This window comes from Brachyistius frenatus, unplaced genomic scaffold, assembly GCF_029030835.1.
Source record: "Brachyistius frenatus isolate BFR_SWC_R1_liver_20210118 unplaced genomic scaffold, ASM2903083v1 Contig_12, whole genome shotgun sequence".
In the NCBI taxonomy this organism is placed as follows: Eukaryota; Metazoa; Chordata; class Actinopteri; family Embiotocidae; genus Brachyistius; species Brachyistius frenatus.
The window spans coordinates 6611586-6633429 of NW_027210611.1; the positions used below are offsets into that span (position 1 = coordinate 6611586).

At 42.3% G+C, this 21844-nt stretch overlaps 1 protein-coding gene across 5 annotated transcripts in view; it reads right to left on the minus strand.

Moving 5' to 3' along the window:
• ankrd12 (ankyrin repeat domain 12) overlaps positions 1–21534 on the minus strand; it is a 40335-nt gene extending 18801 nt beyond the window's left edge. Inside the window, exons 1-2 of one of the 5 annotated variants that reach the window (XM_069692498.1) lie at positions 21433–21534; positions 2694–2807 (exon numbers count right to left, since the gene is read on the minus strand). In XM_069692498.1, the coding sequence (XP_069548599.1) occupies positions 2694–2753 (60 nt within the window). In that variant the 5' untranslated portion in view covers positions 2754–2807; positions 21433–21534. Of the gene's footprint in view, positions 1–2693; positions 2808–13897; positions 14241–20653; positions 20916–21432 lie in introns of those variants that run through there. The other 4 variants (XM_069692496.1, XM_069692499.1, XM_069692497.1 and 1 more) reach the window with 4 other exon arrangements.
• Between the last annotated feature and the right edge of the window lie 310 nt (positions 21535–21844).

Sequence of the window (21844 nt, forward strand, 5' to 3'; positions counted from 1 at the left end):
TTATTTCTCATTAATGTACACTCAGCACCCCATGTTGACAGAAAAAAACAAATGTAGAAATTTGTGCAAATTTATTAAAAAAGAAAAACTGAAATATCACATGGTCATAAGTATTCAGACCCTTTGCTGTGATACTCATATTTAACTCACATGCTGTCCATTTCTTCTGATCCTCCTTGAGATGGTTCTACTCCTTCATTGGAGTCCAGCTGTGTTTAATTAAACTGATTGGACTTGATTAGGAAAGGCACACATCTGTCTATATAAGACCTTACAGCTCACAGTGCATGTCAGAGCAAATGAGAATCATGAGGTCGAAGGAACTGTCCAAGGAGCTCAGAGACAGAATTGTGGCAAGGCACAGATCTGGCCAAGGTTACAAAATAATTTCTGCAGCACTCAAGGTTCCTAAGAGCACAGTGGCCTCCATAATCCTTAAATGGAAGAAGTTTGGGACGACCAGAACTCTTCCTAGACCTGGCCGTCCAGCCAAACTGAGCAATCGTGGGAGAAGAGCCTTGGTGAGAGAGGTAAAGAAGAACCCAAAGATCACTGTGGCTGAGCTCCAGAGATGCAGTAGGGAGATGGGAGAAAGTTCCACAAAGTCAACTATCACTGCAGCCCTCCACCAGTCGGGGCTTTATGGCAGAGTGGCCCGACGGAAGCCTCTCCTCAGTGCAAGACATATGAAAGCCCGCATAGAGTTTGCCAAAAAACACATGAAGGACTCCCAGACTATGAGAAATAAGATTCTCTGGTCTGATGAGACCAAGATTGAACTTTTTGGCGTTAATTCTAAGCGGTATGTGTGGAGAAAACCAGGCACTGCTCATTACCTGCCCAATACAATCCCAACAGTGAAACATGGTGGTGGCAGGCAGCATCATGCTATGGGGGTGTTTTTCAGCTGCAGGGACAGGACGACTGGTTGCAATTGAAGGAAAGATGAATGCGGCCAAGTACAGAGATATCCTGGAAGAAAACCTCTTCCAGAGTGCTCTGGACCTCAGACTGGGCCGAAGGTTCACCTTCCAACAAGACAATGACCCTAAGCACACAGCTAAAATAACAAAGGAGTGGCTTCGGAACAACTCTGTGACCATCAGCCAGAGCCCTGACCTAAACCCAATTGAGCATCTCTGGAGAGACCTGAAAATGTCTGTCCACCAACGTTCACCATCCAACCTGACGGAACTGGAGAGGATCTGCAAGGAAGAATGGCAGAGGATCCCCAAATCCAGGTGTGAAAAGCTTGTTGCATCATTCCCAAGAAGACTAATGGCTGTACTAGCTCAAAAGGGTGCTTCTACTCAATGCTGAGCAAAGGGTCTGAATACTTATGACCACGTGATATTTCAGTTTTTCTTTTTTAATAAATTTGCACAAATTTCTACATTTCTGTTTTTTTCTGTCAAGATGGGGTGCTGAGTGTACATTAATGAGAAATAAAATGAACTTTTTTGATTTTAGCAAATGGCTGCAATGAAACAAAGAGTGAAAAATTTAAAGGGGTCTGAATACTTTCAGACTGTAGTATAGCCAGGGCGATGCAGCTAAGTTTGATGTTTCGCCTTGAACCAGGAAGTTGATGTTTATGTTTCTGATGTTTCATGAGTTTTTGAAGATGTTAAAGCTGCAAAAAAAAAAAAAAAAAAAAAAAAAAAAAAAATCCTTTTTTTTTTGTTGTTTTAAAAGAAGAATAAGGAACAAGATCGAGAAAAAAAAATCAAACTGCAAGCGGGAATATATATATCACTGCTTGCAGTTTTAATTGTCTTCTTTTTTCTGTGCTTTTTATTTGTCCTTCCTTTCCGTCTCTCACTCGCTCTCACCGAGTTCATCTCCCTCCCTGCCGTTCTGCTGCTCTGCGTCACATGCTATAACACTGGGTTGTTATTGGTTGACGGAGAGCAGGCGCATTTGTTTTGACGCACCTGATGTCCCGAATGAAAGTGCGGCAAAATCGTTGGGTCATTCAGAAATGACAGGATGGATGAAGGAATCCATATCACCATTATAAAACAATTGATTGTACAGCCCTACCGACCATTCATGGCTGAAGTATTGTACTCAAAAACACGATGAGTTGGTAATCCTGAGCAGCCACTCAATGTCGCTTTACTTTAGCTCCTTTCGGGCCTTTACCGGTTCAATGTGGTGCTTTCAGAGCGCTCTATTGGCATAAATGTCCACGTTTTCATCAGTGTGTAATCACCTGAAACCAAGTGTTTTTCTTAGCTTACAATTAGCTGTTCATATCTGCATAGAGAGCAGGTCCTCTTCCGGGAAGCTCGTTTCTTTAGGAGCCCAGAAGGGACAAAACCAAACACGAGCTCTCGAGAGAGTTTTGTAACGAGAGTGTTCAGTGGTTCACTGCTAGCGGCCACGAAATCCTACAGACTGCTCCTTTAAAAAAAAAAAAAAAAAAGCGAGATGAATCTACAATTCCATAACGACCAAGCAAATGCTATCTGCCAACGCCATCTTTCTTGACCATGTGATTCCCCCCCTCAACTCAAGACTTGCACCGAGATAGAAAGCCTTCGCCTGACCCTGTGAATGCATTTTCATGCATTTACTTCTGCATATTAATTTTAATGGCACCATAAAGTACAGAACTTCATGCAGTAAATGTTCATTAGACCGGTTTGACATAGATGGTCTTCAGCGATATTCAGTTATTCCTTGCATACCTTCTTCCCCGCCTGTTTATCCACCATGGCTCCATCTCTGTCGCTCCCAGGTTTGGCCATGGTGTGGCACCTGACTAGCTTAGACAGCTACAGCGCAGCAGGGTCATCATGCACCTGGAGACGGAGAACACAACAACAGTGAGAAGGACTTCAACTCTGCCACATCACTGTTTGAGTGGATGACCGGTCTGGGAAGTTGTTTGCGTCAGCCACTGGCAACAGCAAGAAGTAGTTTTTAAATGCAGGTACAATTAAATGAGAATTCTTCACACAGGCTCTGCTTTCAGCGAATGTCTGTATCACAAAGGAAACTGGAGTTAAGTAAAGAAAAGTCACTTATCCCCTGAGAGCAGCGGAGTGGCAGTGTACGAAATACTAAGCCACTAAGTGTAACCCAGCTGTGTTTCAGGACGTCGGCCCAGTGGCTCAACAATCAGGGATTTTTATTGAAATTTCCATTCCTCGTCTTGCGTACGACCTTAGAGGACGGGCAGGAAACAACTACATGAGATGGCATGAATCACAGCTTTAGGGACTCTTAGGTTTCTGAGGAAAACACCCCCACCCTACGTGATGTCACTATGGCCTACTCATCAGTGTAACCGAGCTCTTTGATGTGGTTTGTGACGCTGTAGTAACACATGTGGCACACTGCGGGTGCCTGCAGCGCCCGGAGAAAGTACAACACTCAGGTGAACCTGCCGCATGGAGCCGACGCAGCATGTGACAGTTAACGTGTCACATGAACATGGCAGTTTTTAGTCACAAGACCCTTTTCTCAAGTACTTCGAATGAACTTTCCCCACTTCCTTTTTACACACATGCACAGCATCTCATGATTCAGCAGAAACAGCCCCGTTTCCCTGTGAAGGTCCAGTGATTACTTGTTATGCAGCTACCAAATTGAGCGGGACAGCCCCCATTACTCAATACAATTCACGTTATAGTAAAGATCTATCATTTCAAGAAAGAACCACCAAGATTTTTTTTAAAGTATTTCCCTTATTTCCCACAAAGAAACCAGTAGGCGTAAACCACCTCTCTAAATAGCACAGTAGTAGTTTTCCCTACTATTCTGGAGATTTCTTCCAATCAGCACCCTGTTTCCTCAATCAGGCTTTAGTAATGTTTAATTACATAATTAGATCAACAATATTTCACTGTTAAAGCCATTGCTGGGAGAGACAGCAAGATGTCACAGTGTGTGACTGGAAATTATCACGAAAAAGGTCCAATCATTTTTCCATCCTTAAATACTTAAAAAAAAAAATCCACAGAAATACAAAGAAATTCAGCACGACATCATGAAAAGGCCACGAAAGTAATGTGCTTCTGAAACAGAAGATTAATTGGTACATAATTTACGCGTTTAATAGTAATTTCAAGGTGAAAAGAAATAAATAAAAAAAGTATACAATCTGTGACCTGGATGAAAAACAGATTAGATCAATTCTCTAATAACAAGTGTGTTTTATAGACTCTCTAAAAACTGTGGGTTTTTAAATCAGGATCTCCACCTTAGCTTATTTCTTTTGGCTCAAGGCCATGACTTCTAGTGAGGTCAAAAATCCTGATTTGAAAATCAGTGTTGACATTGCTCAGCCTTCCCCCTCTACGGCTCGGTGTTTTTCCTGTGGGCCTGTATAAATGTAGGGGGCAAAAACTGACAGGACAAGGGCAACCGGCAGCCTTGAATGACAAGGCCTGCTGCTAAACCAATACCAGTGAGATGTCCATCATTACTAGGTAATAGTTTTGGTCTTAAAAATGTAACAAAACAAAAAGCAAAAAAAAATAAATGGCAATCTCAATTTCCGTAAGTCCCAAAAGTTAAAAGTTTTGTAAAAACAAATTAAAGAAGCTTCAACTATTAAATGTCAAATGTCACCTCGCAGTTTCCATCCCTGGCTGCCAAGACTCATTTTATGTACTGAAGACTTTAATAATCATTTCATAAAAAGCATGAAGTGTAATTTGTAAGGCTATATAACTACAATTGACTGGACTTTACTTTGTTTTTTTAAGCCTTGTTGTTCTTGTTCTGCAGTATGTCTACTGCATTAGTGCGTAAATTCTTTGAAAGAACCAAAACAAAGTCAGTTTCATTATTTGTGTTCACATGCTCGGCCAATGAACCCGGTTCTGGTCACAGCTGCGGACATGCAAAATAAACAATTCTTCCAATATGGACTTGGCTGCAAAAGACGTCACGCATTCTAAAACGTGGATGCTTCACGCATAACGTCACGCCAACAGTACAGACGATCTATACAAATCGCCAGCGTTTCAAGGTGCACACCCGAGATCGGTGACGCCAACTCGGTATCCAACACAAATGTGAAATGTGGTCACGGTCTTCCCCTTCTGTTCCCGAGTTACAGTGTTTGAATACCAGCCGGGAAAGTACAGAACAAAATGTCGCCGCCGCGAAGTTGACCCTTGACCTTTCTGGATATACAATGTCATCGCGTCATCCTTTTATCCCAAACGCTTTGTCAGGTTACCGTGACTTCGTCCTCAGACCACTATATTCGAATCAGTTCATCTTTTAGTCCCGATGGACGTTTGTACTAAATTCTGAGAAATTCCCTCAAGCTGTTCCTGAGATATTGCGTTCATGATAATGGGACAGACTGACAACCAGAAAAACATTATGCTTCTGGCTACGGCTGTTGCCAGTGCAGACGCATAAAATATTTCAGAAAAAAAGAAATTACCATTTCTTAAATTCCTCGGTGACAATTTCATATTTTTTGTAAAAGCAAACCTCAGAAACCTCAACTACACCATGTTTAGTCTCTCTCTCTCTCTCTCTCTCCCCGCCCCCTTCAAAAAAAAATAAAAAATAAATCTCACAAACCACTTCATCCAACAATGTTTCCACAAATAGTCAAAGTACATCTGCATACTGTTTATATCTACTGAGGCAACCAATCCTGTCAGTTGGGTCTCTGACTACAACAGCGATTGCAAAACAATAATCCGTTGGGACTAAGCGACACACCACGCTACCCTGCATGCAGCACATGCTAGATTAGCCCGGGTCTTTCTACGCAGACCGATGTACATAATGCCTTTGAAATTGACAGAAAAGTGAATGCTTTTTTTTCCTTTTATTTATTTTTATTTAAAACTCCAGACACCGCCAAATACCAATGTAATGTTGTTTACATTTTTTTTTTTTTTTTTTTTTTTTACCCGAGAGCCAAACATGCCGGTCCCAAAAACAGTCAACACAATCAGCAGTGACACACTACAGTGTCATTACGGTGCGATCAGTCCGCCGCCCACGTGTGAAGCACAATCAGAAACACGCCACTGGAGATAAACAGATCACAACAGAAGAAGGCCTTCAATTAGGAGATGTCATCCAGATGCGACATAAACAGCGGGCATGTCCGGGCCTCTCGTACGCATCACCTTACCACGGGACCATTATGTGGCGCGTTCAGGATTTATGTAAAAGCCACAAGTCTTACAAGTTTAATCAGCTAAAGCACTTCAAGACAGACGCATGACGGGCATAAACGGAGCTGCCACGCAGCTGCACATGAAGGAAGGAGCAGGAAACTGCCGTTGACATTTGTTTTTAATGTACTTTACTTTCAAGTCTCAGTGGAACCTGAATTTGTATAATGTAGAGGACAAACTGTTTTTTTAGTGCGAGCTACTTCATCAATTGGTTATATACTACAAATCTGAGAAATGATTTGATAAGTGTATTTTTCTTCTTTTTTTTTTTTTTTTAGCAAATCACCACTTTCCCTTCATTTTTGAAGTTCTTAAAGCTTCTCAATAGGTAAAGTTGAAATAGTGAAAATGAGTAGTTTTATCATTTTAAGATGTCACGTTTGGGCTCTGAAAAACTGCAATGGGCTTTAAAAAAATAAAATAAAAAAATACTACAGTTAATCAAGAAAACAACATCTATACACTGAGGCACGTTGATGCAGCCCAACTGTTTTTCATTTGAATCTAATGCGTGACCAAATCTGTACGTTGGAAAGTAGGCCATATTTAAGCAGTTACACATGCCACTTGCTTTGCCAGGCGGGAACCAGTCCCACTTGTTCGCAGCACTAAATCACAAGGAATAGGACGGCTTTAAAGGAAACCAACATTTTGTTTCTTCGGATACTTTCACAACCTCTGCTGATCCTGAGTATATGAGCACGGTGTCGACGGGTATCCTTTTTTTTCCCCCAACGCGCGGCCCCGCAGCGCAGCCGAGGCCAGCGAGAGGTCCGCCATTAGTCAGCAGATAGCCAGTAAGCAGCAGCATTGTCATTGAGGCAGCTGAAAGGGAGAATTGAGCTGCCCACAGTGAACACGTTGGTGTAAAGAGGCTCGTGTATCGGGGGTATTAAAGCGGTATGGACAGGCCAGGACCGGACCAGAAAACAAATGCTGACGGGACTCCAATCTGGCCCAGAGACGAGGCGAGGAGGGTGTGACTATAATTACAGAGGTATTTTGGACACTCGCCAGTTTGGCATTTGCATTCACTGCGTTTCACGAGCAGCTCAGAGCTGCGAAAGCCTCTGCGAGCTCTGCCATCAACCTTGGGCTGTTTCAAGTCGCGACCTAACCCTGCCTTGACGACTGCTACGGTTCACAGAGGCCAAACCTGAGATGAGCTTGGCGTGGGATCTCGTACAGTGAAAACTGAGTCATGTGCAGCAATCATCTAACCTACTTAATATCAGTGAAACAAACTATGAAACTGCAGAATCACAGATGGAAAAAGGTTGAGCGATTTACTACGGGGAGAGAAGCGTCACCAGAGACACTCGGGACGGCTGGTTTCCTCCGTCCCAACATCAGCGATGTGGTAAATAATTCAGCAACCGAGACACTGACGAGCGACAACAAATTACACTACAGTTTCAACTAATGATCACGTTTTCATTATTGATTCATCTGCCAATTATTTCCTAACAGAATAAACATTTTGTCAATGAAATGTCCCAATTAAAATCCCAAAGGGACAAAGGTACAGGTGAAGTAAAAAATACAAGCTGCAACCAGAGAATCGTTGGCTTTTTTCCCCACCTAATTCAGTTAACTAATGAGAGTGGCTGATTAATCTTTGTCAAACATTCAATTAACAGCGGGGCTGTAACATTTAGTCAATTAACAGCTTTGATTAAGCGACTATTTTAATGACTCAATATTTACCCGAGTAATATTTCAAGCAAAAAAATTCCAGATTCATTAAATCCAACCTCTAGATTGAGAGGATTTTTTTTGTTGTTGTTTATTTAGTGTGATAGTAAATGTATTAAAATGCAATTAAAGCAGCATTAGTCAAAAAGATAACCGTTTTTAATCCCCAAATCTTTCAATTCGTGTCACTGACATCATGTCACGGACTCCGTTTGCCACGATAGCCTCATTATTGTAACGGTTTCAGTGGATGACCAACATAGAAAATCAAATATCACAATATTTCTGACCAAACACCTCAATAATCAATACTGCAGCAGTGTTGTTGTGATGAGCATTAGCCCTTTCACAAAATATTTTTCACAATTAGGTTTTCATAATCATTGGTAGTGTGGATTATAAAGACAAAATTATTTCATCACTTTACTGTGATGCAGTCTTTAAAATCAGGAATGAAGAAAAGACAACACTAATGCCACAATATTTTATCCAAAATCTGAGATGCTTTTTAGTTTAATAACATATTAATATAATATCAATATATTCCACAGCCCTATGTCAGTTCACATGATTTAAAAAAAATACATCAGTTTCTGAATTACCCTCTTCAAAACCAGGACAGGCTGAGACGAAAAAAAATACGAGTCCGGATTTAAAAAAATTCTAAATATCCGTCTGCACTGACTGAACTAAGTCAGTGAAATCCCAAGTTAAGTGTGCTGGCTGCACTGCTGGTCCCTCTGAGAAGCAGATGTCTCTGTATTTATTTATAACCTGGTGTTCCTGCCGTCTAACTCCACTTGTTCCTGACTAACAACAATAACAACCATTTCCCTGTAGTGCTGGAGCATGTTGGCTCCGACAGCGCAGCGCTGCTGCCGGTGCGTGCGTGTCCTTGCGCGAGTGCAGCGGATTGGGGGTTTGAGCAAAGGGGAGGGTATGTTGGGGAGGAGGGGGGTGAGGGGTGTAGCTGGGATGGTTGAAGAGCACACACTGTACGGTAACCTGATCCACTGACTGCAGGATGGGACAGGGAGGGAAGAGGGCTAAGAATAGCACAGAGCCTGACACACAGCATGCAGAGTATGCTGCCAGCAGCAGCAGCGACATTACTCCACTACGGCTTCCAGAGTACCGCCTGCTGTGAATTCTCGCACACAACCATGTGCAAAATACATGCGATCCCCCCCCCCCGGTCCCGCATGAGGCTGCACTTACGATGGCGCTCACAAAGGAACCTGCTGCAAAGCCGGCTCTGAATGCACCGCTGGGTTTAAAAATTGTTCTGCGGACGGAGAAATAAAAACCAACTGAATTAGTGGCATGAATATGTAAACATTTTCAGTCGGATTTCCCGACAAAAAAGGAGGCCGGCAAATCTGTAACTCGCTCAAGGAGACACACTACGCTTGCTGCAACGGTAAACAGCCGGTCACGTGGTTGTGGTCCTGTATGCCGTCGGGCTAAATGATGGGGGAGGTCTCTCTCAGCTGCACATCCACTCCCAGCCTCCTCCTCCTCCTCCTCCTCCTCCGACTTCCTAATGAGTACCAGGACAAAGCCAGGCGCAAAGGCCCCGATTACTGAGACTACAGGAGAGGGGCAGGAGAGGCAACAATACCCAGCGAAGAGCCAGCCATCTTCAATGGGATCACACATATACACACCCACAGGATACCAGCCTCCATGTTCATATTATAAACCAAATAATATGCCTGCAAAATACAAAATGCTCACTCGCACTATGAACCCCAAATCTGTAAGGTGCCCCAGAAATGTCGAATACAATGATTTTCCGCTTTCCATTTGTATTCCGCTTTGAATACAAATGATTTTTCAAAAAGATGGGAGAAAAAAAAAAAAAATCAATATAATTATTTATCAGGTAGAAATATTAAACCGCAGGCGGTTCAGTTCGTTGTGTGTATATTATATGTTATGTATGATTATAAATTTAAATTTTGGATTTGTCGTTACTGGTTGAATTAAGCAACAAACATTTTTTTTTTTTAAACCGTTAGGGTTATTAAGTCATCATTCTAATTTGTAGCCACAGAGTTCAAAACTATTCAAAATGTCATGAAGTCACAATTAGTCAACAAACCTTCACATTTCTAACGAAATAAAAACACTCAAAATATTCTGAGCCTCGTCTATCTGTGCTCTCATACCGCCGTCAAATTATTCTCATGACTCAACTGTGCACCAAGTTCAAAGGCAAAACATTTCCAGCACAGAAGAAGTGCAGCTCCTCTCCTCCCGACACCGGGTCGTCTGATACATTTCGACATGGACAAACAGACAGTAAAAGACACTGGATGCCTCGAGGCGTCTGTTCACCTCTCGCTACCCTAACACCAGACAGAGGAAACACGCCTCCTCCTCCTCCGACCGGAGCGTCTGGCCTTCGTTCCACTAGTTTTGGGGTTGTATAAATACGCCGGCCACGTTGGTGGGAAGAGGTGGAGAGCTCTGGTTTGACATCTTGCACATGGGAAAAGCATGGGCGGCTACTGCCAATAGCAAGAAGAGCTATAATATTAAGTAACTGCTAGAACCGGAACCAGTCTGCTGCCAAATTCCACTGAACCGGGTTCATTTTTGTTTGTGTGCCAGCCACAGTAAAACTGTGATATTGACGGACATTACCGGTTGTACAAGTACAAGGGAGCACAATATTCTGCCGTGGCTGCTTTCATTTTACTCATGTCAAAAAAACAAAATCAAATTCGGTTACTTATTTCATAATTATCCAATCAATAAGCTCCTTGAAAACCCCCGAAATAGTTTTATGTGTCCTAAATGTTTATTCCAATGCAAGATCGAGTGCTGAAATGTTTTCACAGCCTTATCCATTACTTAAAAGCTTCCACTAAAAACAGGAATGGCTCCAAATTCCCACGGGAGAGGCTCAGGACATGGCTCACGGACAAATCAAAAGCCTCATAAAATAGCCTGATGTTTGTACGACGGAGGCGTGAGTAGGGTTAACTTTACTGGCAGGAGAATCAGGCTGGGCCTCGGACTCACGGAAACACGCCCATTAAACGGGCCCGATGAGAGTCTGAGAGCCTTAAGAAGCCTACCGCCACCGCTCTGAATGTAGGTTAATGATCAGATACCCAAGCAGGGGACAGGAACAATGAGGCCTTTACTGCTGATTATGGGTTAAAAGGAGCGGGAGGGAGGGGACGAGGGAGGGATTAGAGCAAAGGTTAGGACCTAGGCGTGGGTCTTGTTCTTATTTCCACCGCTGTGCCAAGTTCACATGACTGAACCGAACACTGGAGAACTGTTGTTGCTCAAGGAAACTTTGAAATACACAGTACGGACGGAGAATAAAAATCGGATCCAAAATTAGCACAATCTTGGAATGTGCAGTAAAGACAGCATGCTAAACGATAAACAGGACTGCTCCTCATTTTCTTATATTTTTGGTAGAGAGGCACGATTGCTCTCCAGGGTATAAACTACCACGACGCATTAACTCGAAAATATGACATTGGCGACGCATGCATTTGCACAAAGTGGATAAATAAAAGACGCCTCGTCAGCTTTGGACAAATTGCACCCACCTCTTCTCCTTTCAGCAGACGAACTGGTTGTGGGCAGCGTCCAAAGACCCCGGGAGGCAAAGACTCCCAACACAAAACACCGCCGCGGACAACAAGGTGTCACAACCACAACGAATCCCGTCTCCTGGCTTCCGTACGAGCAACGAGCCGGCCGCGGTCTGAAAAGTATCCCGTGCGGGAAACGTTGTGTCGGTTTTCGTTATGACATTCGAGACGCGACTCCATCCACACCCGCCACGTCCCATTAAGCTCGACGAGCCGTCGGTCCGATCGCCGGCCCGACGCATGGCGGCCCCGCGCGGTGCCAAAGCCGCAGCTTTGCAGGTCCAGAGTGAGCCTCAGCGAGACCGGCGGGTAAACGATGACTAAGCGTCTTACTGCCGAGCATGCAAACATTTCAGCTCAAAACAAGAAGACGTAATTCACCGAGCAAACAAACAATCGAAGCTGATCGTTAATAAGCCCATTAACTAATCGATTAACAGCCTACGGATGATTTTTTTGTTTTAGTAAACGCCTCCGACACTTCTGAACCCGTCTTTATTTGACACTACGGTTTCAATGAACAGGAGCAAAGACAATTCCCGGAGACAACATTTCCAGCCGTACGAGCATTTTTAGAGTCTGTGCGTTTCCACAGTCAGCGCTGCGTCAGAACCAGCGTATTAATATGCATATTTTTTAGATATCTATTTGTATTCTAAAGTATTCCATTTAAAAGGTGAGGCTGTGTCGGGTGACAGGACACAATCCCGGTGACAAAGAGGCTGTAGACATTTGCCGTGTCAGGAGTCGGGAGCTTTTACCTTCCTTCTGTCATTTATAACACCTGCTTTTTAAACATAAAAAGACATTCGGTGCAATTTATTCCAACGGCCGTCAATAAGCTTCACACTCGCATGACGCACGGCAGAATATGGACAGCTGGTTTGACTCCTCCACATTGTAGTGCTATATTGGCATTTCAGATGATGTGCAGTTTTGTGTAATGGTGAAGTGGCTGAAACGAGCAAACACTAATCTATCCATACCAGCATGTTCCTGGTCTAAATATACAGCCAAAAAAAACCATTTCTAAGTGCCATTAGAAACTATTGGCAGCGCTGGAATGTTTTTACTGTGTAGGCAGAAGACATATCAAATTGTTGAATAAACATGGCCACTATGGGCTCTTAACCAGGTTCTCATTAAAAGTTGCTCTCAACCTAGATTTGGGTGTTTTTTTTGTTTTGCTTTTTAAAGCCTTGTGTTCGGTACAGACAGTAGGCCAGAAACATAGATGTTCTACCTTTTACCTGGACATGTGAAAACGTAGCAATCAAACACTCCTACATTGTGCAGGAGATAAACAAGAGCACTGTCAACATCACTAAATGATGTTTCACCATCGTGTAAATATCAAATTCGTGTCATCCCAGTCCGTTTGAGGCCAACTAAGAACCATTAACATTATACAACTTATTGAGCCATTTTAACACCTTTCTATGTATTTATACAGACTTTTTTTAAAATTATTATTATTATTATTCCACTTCAGTTGTTTGATCTTTGCAATAATTATATAGAGAAATATACTATAGTATATGTTAATTTTAACTGAATGCACAACTGGAGTAGGTCAACTGTAAACATAGGTTATTTGAATTACTGAAACTGTATTGTAATAAGACAAAGGCCCCTCACATAATTTAAACAAGCATGTTGAAGACATTGTTGATTTTCTTTGTTTTGAGTGTTTGTTATCTAATGAAGAAAAAAACAAACATAATGCTGTTCTGTAAAATGTCCTCACTATTATTCTACATATTGGTTAAAAAAGCTGATAAGACATCGAGTCTAAAAACAACCTATTTCAAATCCATGTTCAGCACGGCGATTGTATGCGGTGATTTTGTGTGCTGCAGATCATTTTCTGGATAATGTATGTAATTGATCTGAAAAATGTAACATTTCATGAATGTGGCTGCGCTGTTCATATCTTAGTTTTGAACCCATTTAAAATGGAAACGAGCACAGACATGCATCGTATTAGAGCAGCACGAATAGTTCAACAGGCTACTGTTGATGATTAATCACATCTGATCACCTCACCACCAAAACAGAAAGTTCAGAGTCAGATTAACGGCACGTCTAATTCGAACAATCAATACACATCCGCAGAAATCGTCCTGTGAATGAAACTCTCATCAGCCTATTTTGCGGCAGGGGAGTCTTCCGCAAGCCCGGTCACTAATAGAGCCAGAGTAAATAGGATACAACCGCTTTCTTTGGCATCTGTAAAGTGAAAGCAGCACAGCAACGAAGAATGCAAACCACACGCCCTTTGTCAAATTGTCTTTTTCCACCCCGAAACTATCAGCGCACACCGTCGTCTCCCTCGCTGCTCGTTCAGAAAAGGAAAACTTTAAGGGCTCGTTAATAATTGAAACCCCTACGACGCTGTAATATTACAACCCAGTTTACCCATCCTCCTGTGTCATCGTGCCGTGTCTGGAGTCCTGCGGGAAGGTCACGGGCTCTCAAATCGCGGGTCTTTAAAAGCCAATCGTGGATTATCAAGCCGTTACACACCGTGGTACTGCACTCAACGTACCAAACAAAAACAACGCTCTGCACACATTCAGCTGCTGGCAAAGGCCAGCACATGTTGTGTAATCACGAGGCTCCACCCTCTTCACACATAGATAGATACACACACACACACACACACACACACACACACACACACACACACACACACACACACACACACACACACACACACACACACACACACACACACACACACACACACACACACACACACACGCTGGGCCTCTCGAAGACGCAGATACTCGGCTGATGGAGCCAACTGCAGAAAGGCTCTGGCCGGGCTGGAAGCACGTCGTATCATAAACGCTGCTGGTTCTTTCACAGCCTCGTTTCAACTGCAACACAATAAACGTAGTCGACAACTTGAAGTGAAAGTAATAAGAGAGACGAATTTCAAGCTGCATGGAATACAGGAAACAAGATGATTTCTGCCTTTGGCTCTTTGTGTTTGAGGTCGCTTTTGTTTTTTTTCCCTATTTCTTACAAACTTTTCGAATGTCACTCGTCCTTCGAGGCTGATCTAACTTCAACACGGCCCAGTTGGAGTGACAGGAGGGCTTCAGCAGCCTTCGATGACCATTAATAGCAGTTCAACAACACTTAACGTGCGCTGGAGGAGAGACTAAAACAAACCTTCTAACTGTTTAGGGGGGGGGTTTCCCTGAAGATATGGCCCTGACGTGATCACTCAAAAAAAAAAGAAAAAAAAAAGGGGAAGTGCATTCAGAGTGTTATCTGAGTAAAACAGCTTCATTGCAGGCAGAATTCATACCTGCGTTGTGTTGCTGGTGAAACGCTGCGTGATGACATAAAGGTTAGGCCGAGAAGACAAAACAGAGGTCCAAATATATCAAAGAAAGTCTGAGCCTTTAGGACTCATAAAGGCTCCTCTTATGATTCAAACTAACAGAGCCCAAACATTCAGAAACCATTGGAGACCTTAATTTCCTTTCCTCCAAAACCTTCAGTTCTTTCTTCTTTACCAGAACAATGACTGCTAAATTGCCTACGACTTTCTTTTCCATTCCACTGATCTGCATTTACGCCCCACCACCTCCATGTGAAGGTCACGTCTCTACTCTTGTCACCTCTTATTTTTCCTTTTCTTAAACTACTATGGATACCATTAAAAGAAAATGCATACTGCACTATACCTTTGGATGGATACACCCACTGGTTTGTTAAGATATTCAGAAAAATCCTAAAAACAAATATAAAAATTGGTAATATCGTCTTTTTTTTATTTATTTTACGCAAAAGCAAATAAATATAAATGAGACAGAAAAACATGTTGTCTTACCCATCCTATAAATCCAAATCAAATTCATTGCAAATTCTGAAAGCAGCACGCTGCAGGGAGGGAATACTGTACGTTCTTGTATAATTGATCCTGCATTACAGCACCTTGGTCAATACCCTATTCTCTAAGAGGCTTATAGTTGTTTGCAAAGGCTATACTGTAGAAGGGCCGTGGTATGGTATCCCAGTTACACATTAAATCCTCCATGTGCTTATGTTCATTAAGCATGGAAATCCTGAAAAGGTTTCAAACTAATTTACCAAATCTGCAATCAGGTTGTAAATACAGCGTTAACTGTATATACTTATAATCAAACTGTCCATTATTGGCCTCTTTGTGGCCGTTTTTCGTTACGTGGGTCTGCACTGCTTTTGGCGAACCCTCTCCCTCTCTATGTGCTTGTATAAAGATTTGCCTGGACTGCACGTGTAAAACTGATGTGACTGCAGATCCTCCCTCATCTGATTTTCATGATCTGGCAGAAATAGGAGGAGAATCCGATTTTTGAGAATCCAGACCTGTCACTCAATGCGTCCGGGTGCGATCAGAGGATGAATGCTGCCATTAGATGTTGCCAAGACAGCCAGAGAAAATAATATTTCAACCAGAGTAAATCTACTCCTCGGTGAATGTGATCAAATTCTTCAGACCAGCACCACATCAGGACTGCAACAAACCACTATTAGGCTAATCATTTTAACATTATATCAAGTACTATTATAAAGGCAAAGAGCATAAATAAAATGCTCTCAAAATGATGTAATCTGACCAGCAGCTAAAAACTGAACTATTCAAGTAGAAAGCAAACGACTTGAAGCAGTGACCTGTAAATATCTTTGACTTTGTTAATAGCCATTACTTTCAATTGACGTATTTATTTGTTTTTCTAATCGCACAAGTAACCACCCAGTGGTTTGCTCATTTCCTCAAAGTACCACAAAGCTTATATGACATCATATCACCAAGAAACATGAGTCGGTACCCAGTGGCTTCACAACTGTTTAACATGTCGTGAATGGGGACATCCATCCATCAGAGCCAAGGCTCACAGTTTCTTTCCAACACGCACCATCAAAAGAACAGACTGCATTAGACTGTATGAAAACCTGTGCGCAGGCTACATGGATAAGCAATACAAACACATCTATTGTCGGAGAAAAATAAGGATGGCTAACAGTGGAAGGAAAAGGCTTTGGAGGAGCAGCAAAAACCTATAAATGAGTCAGTCGAGGAAACCCCGGTAGAAACGATGAGAACGAGGAAATGAACGTGTCCAAAGCCAGTTCTGACAATAGCATATTCTGTTGTGGGAACTTTTTGGACAAATACAAGACTTGCCAGCTGGCTTGTGACATTAACAGTCATCAAGTTAAAGGTCAACCAATATTTGGCCATTGGCTGCTCCCCCTATAAATGTGGTGTGCATAGAAATTTGATGATGGCATTAGTCAGATGACTATCATAATTAAAAGGCGCATATTTAGAAGATATCGTTTGCAGTAGTCACAGACAACAAGTTCATTTGCTTATCGTTTATGCGACAGCCATCAAGGAAATTGACCTGGCGGGGTCTTCGGAGTCGGGTTTTGGTGCTGTGCGACCCCGTTGGAAATCAAATGTTTGGACTAGAACCACACAAACGGCAAAAGTGGTCAAGGTACAGCAACCGGCGGCGGCGCCGACACTTCACAAAAGGAAAGCGGACGGTGGTCTATCCTGATGTGTTGATGTGCGCCATGTCTTCGACTAAACAATTTAAGTGGGTAGCTTCAACGAAAAAGCAGAACATTTGAAGCGAGAGAGTAGTCAGTACACAGCTTTTGTGTCGCACTGCATTACATTTGTACAGGTTTCTACTTTTTCTCGTCACAAAGTGAATGAGTGCATATTTACCACAGCGTTTAAACATAAACACCCATGGCAATTTATGTATAAAACCACCGTATAACAATCGACCGCTTTACTAAATAAAATTGTTGTCCGTCATAACAAAATTGACTTTGGTTGTTTTTAACGATCATTTCAGTCATACAACTGAACGAAAGCTGTCCGTACAATTTTCTTCCCTTTTTCCAGAGTTGATGACAAATATTAGTCACCATCGCGTGGTTTGTATTTATTTGCATTAAACTGGAAATTGCAGACTACCAGGAAGAAAAACATTGAGAGACTGCACGTATACACCTCGGCTTCCAAAGCGCAACGCAACGGCACTGGTGCCAGGATGCCCATGAAACAGTACGGTGATATACCGCAGTATCAATTATCTGTCCCACCTGTAGTCGCACAACCTTTAGCACTGCGGGATATCTCATTCATTTTCAGCCAAATCACCATCTGATGCCTCCGCCGTTGCCAGTGGAGTACTGAGATATTAGCGCGAACTCATTACGGACACCAAAAGAATTCGTACTGAGAACGACCCCAAAAACATGTTCGGCAAAGTGGATGAATCTGATTACACTGGTACGCTAACGAAAAGCCTGCTAATCCCACCACGCGCAATTAACTACAAAATGGCAATGAAGACTGTAAACCCTGGCAGCAGACACTATGCTCACACCTGAAGCACTATTACCCTAATATGAGAAAACTAAGCTCTATTCATAAAAACAGTCAATAGTTTCTGCACAGCCACGGCAGTGATTAACATGTTTACTGTAGTGTCTATATAAAAGGATACTAAAAAAGATTAAAAAACCAAACCAGTAAATAATGGATTAACTAACCTACTTAAAATAAAACGCTCCCCCTAACAAATATCATGCATGTCATAACAAATAAATTACAGCCATATTTACCCCCTTTATGGCATGACATGGCATGACATGGCATAAATTGAAGCTTTGTTCTCCCCCAAACATCTAAATTGCTGTAGAGTTTTGGAAACAGTAAATATATCAAATTAACGAGATTACTCCTAAAAGTACTTTGTTATTATAGCCCGCGTGCATTTTTCATCATCAGGGACTAAATTTGATGGGTAGGCAGAACCGAGCTTTGGTAATGAGAAAACATGATGCGTCATGGAAGATTAGATTTATGGTTGTTGTCAAGCAAACCACCACAATTTGATCAACTAGCTCCTTTTCTTTGTTTTAAGGTTTGACGGTGAACGAAATGAGCAAGTGTAGTTTTTAGTTTTAACCGAAAACGTTAAATGCATTCCAGCCGGGTATTTTGTTTGACAACCCAACCTCGTAAGAGGAAAACGCAGACTGATGCTAACATGACGTTTTCACACTATGGGATGAATTTAACATTAGGAAACGGACAAATACAGGTTGGCTTTGGCGAGTGCTAGTTTTCACTCCGAAGTATCTAGGAGACTGACCAAATTCAATTCCCCATGCCACTAAAAATGCAGATCACTCCGAATAAAAAGGGCCACGGAGAGTGTGTGCTTTTGATCGTTGCCTTCTTGTTATTTCATTTTCGATGTTTAACTGTAAGCAACTTCTTCAGTTCATTTAGTTGATGAAATAATCATTAAACAACTGTGGCATGTTTTACTTCGTGTTGTTGATATAAGCGTTCTACTCTTGAGGGTAATTATGTTGTAATCCTCAAGAGTGTTCAGTAACAGAAAGTCAAACGGTCCCGCGATCACAATTTATTTTGTATTTTTTTGCAAAGATGGAAAATTGTCACGTTAACATTACAAAATAATTATTTTGTAAACAGAAGAAAGAGCTACACTGGCAGCCATCCACATTTAAGCTCTATCTCCCCTGCAGAAAGGCATGAAATACATCTTACATTTGATGCAGCTGTATTTTGAATCCCACTTGAATAAAAGACCCTTTGTATGTCCTTTTGATAACCATATTGTTCACGCACTGTCTCCAAAACGCATCATTACCTAAAATTAACAGCACACAAATATATACGTAAAGAGACAAATAACATTTGAATAATGGGAATTTTGGTAGTGCTTTTGTTTTTATTAGGTTAACCTAAAAATATATAATCGCCCTAAATGCAACACAGCTCTTAAACCATTAATGTATTTTGAATTTCAGATTAACGTTTGGTTGATTCAGATCGGTCGTTTGCACAGACAGCCATCTAAAAAAAAAAAAAAAAAACAGGCAGCTTTTGTATCATGCAACACACCCCCAAGATGTCACAGTCCCTGGCTGGGAGGCTCCTGGTTATTTAAGCTATGCTAGTTCCTTGCGTGCATGAAGCAAATCACAACTATATATATATATTTTTTTTTACTCTAGATTTGATAGCTATTATTCCCAGAACTGTGTTGCTTCTCAATATATATATATATATATATATTTTAAAAAAAAGGTGGCGTTGGCAAGATCATTGCAGACAACACCACCCACCTCGCGGTAATGCCGCTCGTGCTTTCCTTCCAATAAACACAGAAAGCAAATGTTGTTGAGCGCTACAAAAAAAAAAAAATTAAAAAAAAAAAATTGTCAAGTTGTTTTTAGATAGTAAACATTAAAATAATAATAATAATAAAAAAAATTAGCCAATATATGATCGATCTAAAATCCTTGAAAACGCGTGACGGGGGTATAATCATTTTTGATTATTCCTACCGTGTGCCTCCCCCCCCCCCCCCCCCCCCCCCCCCCCCCCCCCCCCCCCCCCCCCCCCCCCCCCCCCCCCCCCCCCCCCCCTAAATAAATAAATAAATAAAAATTCAAGTTCACACCATTTAATGGCAATAACCGAGCACAGCACAGCCCGAGACAAAAGCCCACTGCAGCCCCTCCGCTGCCCTCAACGTCCCCTCCTCCCCCCCCCCCTCCCCAGCGTTTAAATCGAGCTAGCTAGCGAGCTCGCTTCCCTGGCTGCCTCTGGCTGGCTGGTTGGGGCTAACCCAAGCTCACTCTCGCTTCGCCCCGACATTTTTTTTTATTTTTTTTATTTATTTTTTTTTTCCCCCATCGGCTTTCTTGTACCTTCGCTCCACACACACAAAAAAAAAAAAAAGAAGAAGAAAAAAAAAAAAAAAAAAAAAGCGACGAGTTTTATCAAAAGCAGATACGACATTTTTTTTCTTCTTCTTCTTCTTCTTTCCCGTTAAACGGAGATAAAACTTAACTCGATTGTGTGTAAACGCACGTGGCACACAAACTAATAAGCGAAGCTCACGCGGAAGGAAAAAAAAAAAACACACAACATTCAATTTTCGCACGCAGTTCACGTCGTTAGCTCAACATTAGCCTGCTCGCAGTTAGCCGGATGGCTAACGTTCACAGGGATTTTTTTTTTCTTCTTCTTCTTCTTCTTCATGATCCGAAGCACTCAAAACAACAAGCCTCGTTTTTTTTTGTGTGTGTTTTTGTTTTTGTACTCACCTTTAAACCGGGTCACACGTCCCCCCCCCGCGCACACACACGCACACACAACCGACTCATTCGGGTTCCTTTGCTATACGTGAATATTGCGCGATATTTAACGAGTTATTTCCTAAATAGTGGACGTTAAACCGTAGCCTACGGCTGCGTGACGTTCATCGCTGAGGTTTGAAAACATCGCAGCCGTTCGTCGCTCGTCCTCTCCGAGAAAAGCCCGAAAGCAAAACATGCAAGCGCCGCTCTCATTGGTCGAGGGGGGAGTCACGTGACGGACCCGAAGCTCCGCCGAGCTTATAAGGGTTCTCCCGTTCCGCTGGATAAAAGACCGTAGACGGGTAACGTGTTTAAAAAAAACAAAAAAAAACGATTTAACTTTTATATATTAACCGAAGCTGTGAGTAAACCGGCACTTTTTATTTAAAAAAAAAAAAAAAAAAAAAAAAAATTTAAACGTTAAAGAGTTATTCGTTGTGCCCGTCGCGAGTCAGTGGCGTTTTTTTATTTTTTTTATTATATATTTTTTTTTAACCATTTGAACGGGGGGGCTTTTTTTTATTTTTTATTATATATATATTTGTTTTTAACCATCTGAACGGGGGGGCTTTTTTTTTTTTAGCGTGCGAGTTTGGACCGAAAGGAATGGAGAGGGAGAACAGGAATGGCCGCTTGACGTCATCTTTTCCGCTGCTGTGTTGCGGTCAGTGGGAACTTTCTCGAACATCGTGGCTCGGTGTGGGGAGGAGGGGGGGGGTTCAACAACAGCAATGGCGGCTCCTTACTTTTCTCGTGAGCGTGGCTGCATAATTTCGGGCGCATTTTCGGCGACGCACCGACCGCGTTGCTTTGCCCTTAAGTGCGCGCCAATTTCTTCCTTTACGAGCCGGCCTTAGAAATCGGTTGCGCAGTGACATTTGCATCATGGTGGTGGATTTTTTTTTTTGTTGTGCGCATGCGTCACGGTGCATAATGTTCTATGTTGCGGAGCAGGGTTGAAAGTTGGGGGGAGGGGCACCGGCTAGACACGAAAACGCCACCGGGGCGGGATGGAAATGAAATGACAGGAGCGGTTGTAGGAAAAGGGGGGGTGAGGGGGGGGGGGGGGGGGCCCGTGTTGTTGAAGGCGATGGCGAGAAGGTTTATCGTAGAACAGCTTGAACGTATTAACGTGACTAGTCAAAACCTTTTTTTTTT